General features: G+C 49.5%; 5 protein-coding genes across 5 annotated transcripts in view; 1 reads left to right on the top strand and 4 right to left on the bottom strand.

Annotated features, from left to right (window-relative positions):
* Pmar_PMAR023317 (conserved hypothetical protein) overlaps nucleotides 1–1,482 on the bottom strand; it is a gene marked incomplete at its 5' end in the record, with an annotated part of 2,107 nt that extends 625 nt beyond the window's left edge. The window contains one exon of the mRNA XM_002783152.1: nucleotides 1–1,482. This exon is cut by the window's left edge and continues 4 nt beyond it. Coding sequence (XP_002783198.1) covers nucleotides 1–1,482 — 1,482 coding nt within the window.
* Nucleotides 1,483–2,200: 718 nt separating this feature from the next.
* On the bottom strand, nucleotides 2,201–2,983 carry Pmar_PMAR023316 (hypothetical protein; the record flags this gene model as incomplete). The annotated part of the gene is made up of 1 exon (XM_002783151.1): nucleotides 2,201–2,983. One exon carries the CDS (start codon nucleotides 2,981–2,983, stop codon nucleotides 2,201–2,203), a length of 783 nt encoding a protein of 260 aa, XP_002783197.1.
* A 389-nt stretch (nucleotides 2,984–3,372) lies between these two features.
* On the bottom strand, nucleotides 3,373–3,676 carry Pmar_PMAR023315 (hypothetical protein; the record flags this gene model as incomplete). Its single annotated transcript, XM_002783150.1, has 2 exons — nucleotides 3,373–3,488; nucleotides 3,568–3,676. The coding sequence occupies 2 exons, from the start codon at nucleotides 3,674–3,676 to the stop codon at nucleotides 3,373–3,375; spliced, it is 225 nt and encodes a 74-aa protein (XP_002783196.1).
* Nucleotides 3,677–4,398: 722 nt separating this feature from the next.
* Nucleotides 4,399–6,469, bottom strand: Pmar_PMAR023314 (DNA polymerase delta small subunit, putative; the record flags this gene model as incomplete). The annotated part of the gene is made up of 13 exons (XM_002783149.1): nucleotides 4,399–4,523; nucleotides 4,573–4,686; nucleotides 4,732–4,836; nucleotides 4,892–4,980; nucleotides 5,025–5,180; nucleotides 5,227–5,335; nucleotides 5,380–5,518; nucleotides 5,565–5,618; nucleotides 5,681–5,818; nucleotides 5,866–5,973; nucleotides 6,019–6,124; nucleotides 6,169–6,294; nucleotides 6,342–6,469. 13 exons carry the CDS (start codon nucleotides 6,467–6,469, stop codon nucleotides 4,399–4,401), a joined length of 1,497 nt encoding a protein of 498 aa, XP_002783195.1.
* A 1,185-nt stretch (nucleotides 6,470–7,654) lies between these two features.
* Nucleotides 7,655–9,455, top strand: part of Pmar_PMAR023313 (hypothetical protein) — a gene marked incomplete at both ends in the record, with an annotated part of 2,543 nt that continues 742 nt past the window's right edge. Inside the window, 12 exons of the mRNA XM_002783148.1 lie at nucleotides 7,655–7,712; nucleotides 7,751–7,887; nucleotides 7,936–8,127; nucleotides 8,266–8,305; nucleotides 8,355–8,446; nucleotides 8,488–8,622; nucleotides 8,670–8,777; nucleotides 8,822–8,965; nucleotides 9,015–9,089; nucleotides 9,132–9,191; nucleotides 9,240–9,297; nucleotides 9,347–9,442. Of these exons, the coding sequence (XP_002783194.1) occupies nucleotides 7,655–7,712; nucleotides 7,751–7,887; nucleotides 7,936–8,127; nucleotides 8,266–8,305; nucleotides 8,355–8,446; nucleotides 8,488–8,622; nucleotides 8,670–8,777; nucleotides 8,822–8,965; nucleotides 9,015–9,089; nucleotides 9,132–9,191; nucleotides 9,240–9,297; nucleotides 9,347–9,442 (1,195 nt within the window). The remainder of the gene's footprint in view (nucleotides 7,713–7,750; nucleotides 7,888–7,935; nucleotides 8,128–8,265; nucleotides 8,306–8,354; nucleotides 8,447–8,487; nucleotides 8,623–8,669; nucleotides 8,778–8,821; nucleotides 8,966–9,014; nucleotides 9,090–9,131; nucleotides 9,192–9,239; nucleotides 9,298–9,346; nucleotides 9,443–9,455) is intronic.

Below are 9,455 nucleotides of genomic sequence, written 5' to 3'. Positions count from 1 at the left end.
ATCAGCAGCAGCGATCATTTTAGGTTGCCATTCAGCTATGGCCGGCTTCACGTACTGCTGAGACATGTTTTGGTAGTTCATGTTCATCCAGTTGGAGAGGAAGTCGAAGGCCCACCAAGCGCTGTCCCTTGCAGTGCTGAAGTTGGCCCTATTCCCCAGCTGATAATAGGAAGAGTACAACTTCTTACTGCCCTCAAGATCGTTAGCAGAAGCCTCCTTCAGAGTTTTGGCGAGGAACGGTACGAACACACTAGAACTAGGCTGATCAGTACCATAGAAAACAACGGGATTAGCCGGGTCTGGGTAACCTATTATACTGTACGTTGTACGAGGGATGGAGATACCTCTAGCGATCTCACCAGGCACCTGAGTCATACCATCACCACCCTCAATCCTGTACGGGTTGTGATAGACACCAGCCAGGATGCCCTGGTTCAGGTCAAATGGGGTGTCCTCGTAGCTGGTCCTGAAGATGTTCATCAGATCTTCACGAGTGATGGACTTCTCAGCAGGCACCGAAAAAGGTAACTTGAAGGGATCAATGTTGAACTCCAGGCCAGAGTTTGGTGCCACTAGGTTGTAGATGGCCCACAGCCTGATGCTAGTGTAACTGGGCTTGATAGTGTTCACACCGTAAGCTCCAATGAAACTAAAGGGACTCTTGCCGTCCCAAAAGCCAAGCTTGAGAGCCTCTGACTTCACATTCGGAGAGAACATGAAGTTATTCGGGTCGTTCTCGTCGATCTCCCTAATAGTATACTGATTGGCAATAGAAGCCACATGGCCAGCAGGGACCCTCTGGGCCGCCCAAATAGCCGATTTACCGGTAGAGTCATGACTGATGTCGAACACCCAAGTAGAGCCGTTGGTGTCTGCGATGGTAAGTGACTCACCAGCCGCAACAGTCTCAGGATAGAAGCCGTACTTCACAGCGGTATTGCCCATCTCCTTGATGGCACACTCGGCCGTTGAGCACCTCTCCAGCCCGATACGGATGAGCTCTTTGATGCTGAACTTAGCCTCACCGTACTTACCAGTCTTAGGATCAGCAAGATCGACACCGGATCCACCAGGGACCTTAGAGCTCGTACTGGACTCCCCTACTGTGAGGCCCTCCTCGTTCATAAGGGGATAGTTAGACTCCCACATACCGTAGGTTCGAGTGACCTCAGGGATCCTAGCACTAGGCTTAGTGAAGTTCTTACCAGCAGGGGGCAAATAGATAGCGGCACGATTGTTGTAGACCCTAGGATAGGGCTGATTGATACCAAAAACGTCATGCTGGTCACCTTCCTTGTGATCACGAGCAGGGACCAGGGCAACTCTGGAGTCACAAATGAAGCAATCAGCCGAATGAGCCACCATGGCCACACCCGTGCTGGACGCCTCTTTGGAAACAGCCACTGTTGTACAGGCCCAAGTCACTGACACAGGCACTGTCAAGATGGCGACTAGGGTAGCAGTAGTCGGAGGAAAACGCATTCGAAAAGTAGTAAAACTTTCAAGTGTGACGTAGAGACTGCTGCTGTACACGCGTGCAAGTCCGGCCCGGGATCCCAGTGGACAAATTGGTCCCAGTGGAGGCCCTTGGTTAATGTTTCACTGAGGAGGGAGAGAACGAGCCTACGGCCTGCTTTGAACACGAAGGGACAATTCCACCAACGGAACAGATCACAAACAATCTCTGAGACGCCAATTCATCCCGTGCGGAATAATGGATTACGGAAAAATGGCGGACCTGGGATTCGAACCTGCGCTATTCTACTAAACCCGCACAACATTTTCTGGTTGATGAGTAAGTTCTGTAATCAAATCACTTCTGCGATGAGGAGGCCAAGCGATGATACTAAGATGCTCCCTAGACCGAATACGTCGTAACAGCCGGGAACACGCCACAAGTTGAAGGATTCTTTGCCGTTCCTAAGACCCTCAGAATTGGCAACACTAAAGTCTCGTCAGCTAGCTCGAAATTCTCCTGAGACTTTACTACTAGCATCAACTATATGGGTATTTTATACGAGACATGTACTGCGGCTAACCGTGAACAGGTTTTGCGTTATACTCCCTTTCCTACGTCGAACACACTCACTACTATTGCACGCAACGACACTCGATGTTCGAGACAACATGACTCAAAGGAGTCGATGAAGATGATGTCTAAACAGTCCAAACAAACTGGACAGACAGACAGAAGAATAGCTCATGCTTGAAGGAAAGCATTGATCTTGTCGAACAACATTGGGAAAATTAAGGGAGCGAAATGACTAAGTTCTTCATTTCCAACAACAACTCCTTCAGCGGTCAACTTTTTGACGAGCTCCTTCTCAATACAGCGCCCGATGCTCTCCGCAAGATCGACATTCAGGTTCAGCAAGTCATTGAATACATCGTCCAACCAATGGGGAACTTCGTGGCCATCAAGTCCCCAGTAAATGTCGAGATTTTCCACGTTTATGGGGTCCATCTTGAGCTCGTCAATATGAGCAGTAACCATAATACCACTATTGTCAACAAGTGACAAAGTGACATCGATGCGAGAGTTCATTGCAATCTCGTCAATTGAGACTTGCACATCGCCCTCAGCACTGAGCTTGCCATAGTATGCGTCAACGTAGCCGAAAATTCTGGGAGCCTCACTGAACTTGGCAGAAATGTCCATACCAAGAGTGAGAGACTCGTTAGTTGACGTGACAGAGGGCTTGAGCAGATCCACTTTCAGTGAGTCTACATTATTCAATTGTAGTAGTGAGACGTTGTAACCCTCTTCGATGTGTAGGAACCCGGAATGCTTAGAACGGGCAATGCCGACTGGCGGATTGAAAACCATAGCCTTCGGAAGCTTAGCAGAAATGATGGAGTTCATCTCAGGAACTCCAGTGGCGAGGACAGTCGACAGGATATCATCAACATGAGCCTCATTGCTGGTGGTAGCACCAACAACACCGAAACAGGCAATAGCAGTGAAAGTAGCAAAGCTCTTCATGGAAAACGCGAAAACTGAAAAAGCTGACGTAAGCAAGCAAAATAACCCCCGAAAATCCATCCCAGGTCCGAGCAGACAGTCGGCTCGAAGGGAAAGAAATATTCACATGTATTGAAGAAGCCTTTTAGACAGCAGCTAAGTATTGTGTTATTTGTCTTCCAAAAATTTCACCTGTCATGATACGATAAAACCGAGTACCCCTTTTCTCAACACAACGACTTTAGTGTAGAAATGGAGCACATCAAATACAGAAATTGAAACCAAATTTAACATATGGGTAGAACGCTGTAGCTAATATGCGACCGCTAAGCTAACAGCTGGTAAAATGAGAGTATTACACCGCGATCAATCGAAAAACGTCTAGTGGGAAATCACATCCCCAATTTCATTCAGATGGCCACGAATCTCTGGACCAATTCGGGCACGACACATTGGGCATTTATGGTGCTTACCTCGAGGCAGTCGAGAAAAGCATTCAGCAAAACAGTCTTCATGGTACATATGTCTACAGGGCAAGTTGCGGAGTATGTCGCCTTCCTCGAATTCAACCAAACATATAGAACAAGACTCGCCATCAGCATCACCGGCGTTGGTCGAACACTGCGAGATGCCCCGAGCGACACCCCGCCCGAGCAAAATCTTCTCATAGGGGCCGACTTGGGTGTGCTTGTCCAGCCATTTCCGCCATTTCATTGAGAAATCTTCACTGGCTAGTTCGAGTTCTCGGCGCTGTTGATCTCGTTGTCTACGATTGCCTTCCAATTGCCAAGAGTAGTACACGATAAGAGGGGGCGGTATGATCACAATAACCGCCAAATAGCTTGCCACGATGTAACCGTTGATGGCATCAGTTGGATGTACTTGTGAAAAATAAGTAGCGATGGAGTACCCAGCTACGATGAGAATATAACAGATCCACAATAGAACATAACGAGGCGTGAAGGAAATACAAACAGCCCCTTTAATAGTTGACCAACATGACATCGTTTATGGATGATTCATGAATGTGCGGTATTATGATGGACACAGTGCTAGCCTAGACATTCAGATTGTGTCTCTGTTGTGACTTCAATATACGCTAAGCCCTAGATGAAATCGATGTCGCATATGACGAGGGTTTGAACTATTGGGAACTACGAGCATCATCAGCTCTCCAATGAGTAGTGACTGGTCGAGTAGCTTGCATGCCAGCTGTGATGATAGATAGAATCCCACTGAAACAAACACTGCTACAACAGAGATAGATTTCAAGTTTAAAGACAGCAATAGAGACTCATAGTGTTCTCAAAAGAAGTTGCATGTCACACGCATGAGCTGTGGGAGTCTATTCCGTCGACTATCCACAAATATCAAGATCTCATTCTCTCCGTGACCATCTCTAACAACACAAAACAATCATTGAAAAGTCTAATGAATTATGAAGACTCGTCCATTGGGGTATCAGCATCGCCCTTCTGTTCTTCTGAGATGCCATCAGCTCGGAAGCTAACCCTCTTCACATCGACCGGGTCGTTGATATTGACCAGGAGCAGTACCGGGTCTAAGATTTATGAATGCGAACACTATGAGAGAACAGGCTTTGCAGGTACCAGAAGTGAATGCACTGACCGACAGCAGAGTGACTTTAGCATCGCCAAAATCAACTACTCTGAATTCGGCCTTGTCGTGGTTGGCCGAGAACATCACATGGCCAACAGGCTCCTCTGAAGTAGGCATGGTCCTGCCAGTCTAAGAGAAGTGCGACTCACCATCAGTGATGACCAGAGGGTCGAAGCTAGGGAACGGATAGCAAGCAATCGTATCTGGTGCCGTAGGAGCTATCACGCGGCCCCTCGCTGTCAGCTCCAGAGCATCTAACAGAAAATAACACTACTACCAATGATAAGGTGAATAGCATCAACGTTCTACCCAATACGTTGGTGGTTGTTGAATACTGTGTAACCTCCTTCACGCATGCCCCTGTACTACCGAGGAAAACACAGTCGCCAACTTGGAACCTGACAGATCCCTTATACAAAAGAATGGCTTTCAAGACCATCACCTGGCCGGGTTTGTCTCCGCAGTGAGGTCCATGATCTTCCTAGACTCCGGGAATAGTGCAGAATGCAATGGTTGTTGTGGTAGGGCGAAATTGGCCGGATCCTGTGCGCCCGGCAGGATAGTCACCGGCACTGACTTGGCGACTCTTGCTAGGAACCTGTGACAGATTGATTCATCCATATGACCAACATAGGAATGCCCACTTATCGACGCCGTTCAAGTCGGCCTGAGTGGTGACACCCCCCAACGTGTCACCAGCTATGATCAACCTCACCATGGCTGACGGGGCAGCGTCAGTCTCGGCCTTATCGACTGATCAACCCTATTGTAGAGCACTACGACCGTGAGAGTATCACCAGCAGCTCCAGTGATCCACTCCGCCAGCATTGATCGAGCCACTGACTCTTGCCCAAGGCGTAGTCCACTGACGAAGCCAACATACTCAGCATCCCTACTGCTAGGTATGGCCTTCGGGCTAAGTGATAGAGGGTACACCTGAGCACCACCTCACGCCCACTACGCTCTATCGTAGTCGGCTCACCATTTCATCAACTTCAAAGCACCCCCGGCCTCTGGTCCCTTTGAATGCTAGGACCTACCAAGGATGCCATCTTGTCAAACAACCAAGTCTTGCCTCAATGCACTCCAGCTACTCACCAGTCCTTGACAAAGCCTGTTCAGGTCCACAGTAGCGCCCTCTCTCACGACTAACCGTATACGAGAGCTGCTATCCTCGAGGTAGATCTTGTCCTCATCAGAGGTATAGGAATCCGTCATGGAGTACCCTTCAGACGTCTATGACCAACAATAATGGGACAGACTCTTCCAATGGGAATTCATACCATGGCTGGGTGGATGCCACTGATCCCTGCAGTTTTCTGTATTTCTGCCAAAACCGACGGACGTAATTTCACCTCCTTTACCACACAGCCGTATATGGCCACGGTAACCTTTAGAGAATTTCTAACTGGCCGAGCATCACTCACAAGACTCACCCCGCGCTCCCGATCAGTGACATGTCCAATCCCCTCCAAGAGATGGTCAGAAGGGATGACTCTGGAGGCGACCCACTTCGCCTTAGCAGCCTCCACGATGGCGTTTCTGACTCTTACCAATTCACCATTCACTCAGCGTGTGCCACTCACTTGAGCATGTTCAGCCTGGCGAAATAGGTACTGGCGTATTGCAGCTCGAAATTGCACGCGGAGAGTCTGAGTTTATCGTCGCTACCACGAATATCATCGCGAAAACTATCGCATAAATCCTGGTATCTGCTATGGAATATACACATACACAACGGTGAGAACCCCAACACTACCGAGCGGACTTCCTGGTTCTTTCGATAGGGACGCGTTCAGTGCCGACCTGACGTAGTTCCTCATCAGTTGGTATGGACAGAAGGAGATCCCCATGCCCCTCGCCGGGCTCTGGTAATACTCCGACCATTACTCGGTAGACCTGACAGGGTCTGTCCTCCCACACCCCCCTGAGCAACTGATTCACTAACGCAAGGTGGAACGAGTCAGAGACTACCGCCTAAGCTGTAGTGATCTTCATAAACTGAAACTATATCGACTAGTGGTATCCTATACGGAATGATCATTGACGGCACCGGTGATAGGCTCATCGATGCCAGTCAACGTGACTGGACGATGACGGCACGAAGTCCAAAAATGAGACATTTTGAATAAGACTTTGTGGAGGGCCGCTGCTGCGGGCTTGAGTATTATATCGATAACAGCCAGAGAGACCGGGGCCAGATCATTGCATCCTCTCGAAGATGGTGACGGTGACACCATGGGCCACAGCATCACACGCGATCCTCCACTCCTCAGTGGACCAACCTTGAGGCCGCGATGGAGGCTCCAACTCGACCTGCTCATACCAGAACGCTCCCTTCTCTCGCGATGAGATAACAGAGTCGTAGTGGACGGGATAGTTGAGGCCCTTAGTGAAGGGAGTACCATCACTGAGGCACCATATGCTATATGATGAATCCCCTTGCCCGAAGGCCGTAGGTAAGCTTCTCGCCAGATTTAACGGTGCTGTGCTGGCCATGTCCAGCTAACAGGGTAAAAAGGCTGAACCTTCGACAAGTCAAAGTCGAAAAAGAGTTTAACATTTTTCTCTCAGAAGTCAGGAACCGACTCACTGAATGAATGCTTTCGTCGTGAGTGTAGACACAAATTCATCGACACTACATCACGTTTGGTGCTACAATGCTGCTCGTTGCGGTTGTTTATAGGCGGTTTCGTTCAGTCGCAATTCCCAGAGAATTTTGTGGCGCGTGACGATTCAGCGCAAGATGATAGGATGAGTCGACTCTTCGTCACACGCGTTGCCTGTACCGTGGGCTCTGCTTGTGGGACTGGTTGATGAACGCTCCACTCCGGGCTCTCATTCCTATCACTTCCGTGATGACTCAAACTCATATGTTATTAATAACGATATTGTCAATAACGTTCATTAAATATCCTGTGATTCACCAACCGAGCCCAAAGGTGGCTGCGTGTACGAAAGCCCGTCGCTTCCGAGTAACTCACACGGGACGAGTACATGTCCGAGAGCCATCAGGAACTGAATACCCAATAACAAGACCGCTCTAGTAGAGGCCATTTTCATCTGTTCTTAATGGTGCCACCCGCGAAAACTTCGAATGCAAATGCTCTAACCCTGGAGTGGAACCTTGGTAGGCTGAATGGTGGCGTATAAGCTCATCCTCTCTAGGCCTCAATAAGGACCTCACTGACTGTGTCTTTAACCTGAGCACAGCCGGTGAGAAGGGTGGAACTGAGGTGTTCTATCCTACGGGCAACTGTGGGGTCATCTACGACTCTACCACTGGTCAACAACGTCTCCTACAGGTTGGTATCTGTCAACCTCCCCTGGTCTACTGCGGTTACCATTGTCAGGGACATGTGAATACCATCAGTGCGACTGTGATGGGTCGTGATAGACAATTCATCGTAACAGCAGATGCTGGGAGGAAGAGCCTTCTCGTGGTCTGGGATAGGTACCTCAGACCACCCAAAGGTCGAGCACGGTCCAGTCTAGTTCTCAAGGCACACAACTGCACCGATACGTACCATCGCAGACCCGCATCCGTATGGAGTCGTAGCCCTTGATATGTCACCTGATGGAAAGTTCATCGTGACGCTATCGGCCATAGTAAGCGATTCATAGAGTTTATCGTAACACGCAAGTACAAAGTCCGTCGTCTATACACATATATGTGCCTGTAGGCCCCTGCAGAGACAGACGATGATGGAAAAGACTCCCAGGGTGATACCACATTTCTGTCACATCACCGACTGCCTACCCTACTCTGTAGACCCCGTAGAGGCTAGTCGGCGCCTTAGCCAAACCATGGCTATTTGGGACTGGACTGACACCGACCGACAGGAGCCCCTTTGCAGTCACCGAGTAGGAACCTGGTCTGACCAAGCTCATGCACGTCGATGCAGATACCCAGCAATGACTTGCAGACTATGGTCCTTTTCAATCGGTGGAATGTGACTGAGATCGCCTCGAATGGGATGCGACGCGCAATCTTCTGGCGTTGGGATATAGAAGCAGCCACCAAACCCTCCATCACCGAGGTGGTTCACATATTCTACCGTATTCTTAACTCACATACGACTCACAGGTCCCCCCGGCTATTTTCAATTGCTACTGCCCTGTCGTGAATGCTAAAGACTTGAATCAGCGTGTCGGGGACTTCACTATGACAGCCTTCCTACCGAGCACATCCCAGGTCTTGACCCCTGCTTACCGCTACAGTCACTGGTGGCTGTCCAGGTGGCCACCGGCACCGTGGACGGCGATGTGGTCATATGGGACCACTCCCTCATCGCTGGCTCTGACCCGACCAGTGCGCGCCATAGAAGGGCTGTCAAGGTCATACGACTCGCCGCTCAGGGCGTTAGCCTGACCGTCCTCAAGGTGGAAATTTACGATCTCCTGTGTCACCACTATTTTGTCCGATTTCGAGGTGCATGATGACTTCATCGTCGTTGGTTCTTCAGACGGTGCTGTGAGGTTCTACGACTTCAATTTTAAAATCAAAGTGAGGATCAAAAGAGTTCACGCGCCGACCAGTTTCCATCAGGCTTGGTTCGAAGACATATCAGCCGGAGTGGTCAAGAGCATTTCCTTCAGGGCCCCTAAAGTAGGTCGTTGCTCGCAAATTAAACCCTTGTTCTCTTGCCCTCTTCAGCCAGTACCTGTCGAGCAATCTGTGACACGGAGGGCCGTGTCACCATCGAAGAACTTAGGTGAGTCACCACGGAGCTGTCAGCAACTGTTACGAATATGCCTATTCAGTTGGTACGAGGCCTGGTGATTCCTCGAATGATGGCCCCTTCCATTGCGAGCCGTTTTTGGTCAGCACAACCTCAGCCCTTATCGTTAATGTGGATTGTGAGCTCTTCTA

This window comes from Perkinsus marinus, assembly GCF_000006405.1.
Source record: "Perkinsus marinus ATCC 50983 genomic scaffold scf_1104296937140, whole genome shotgun sequence".
In the NCBI taxonomy this organism is placed as follows: Eukaryota; Perkinsozoa; order Perkinsida; family Perkinsidae; genus Perkinsus; species Perkinsus marinus.
This window is presented reverse-complemented; position numbering and strand designations above follow the sequence as displayed.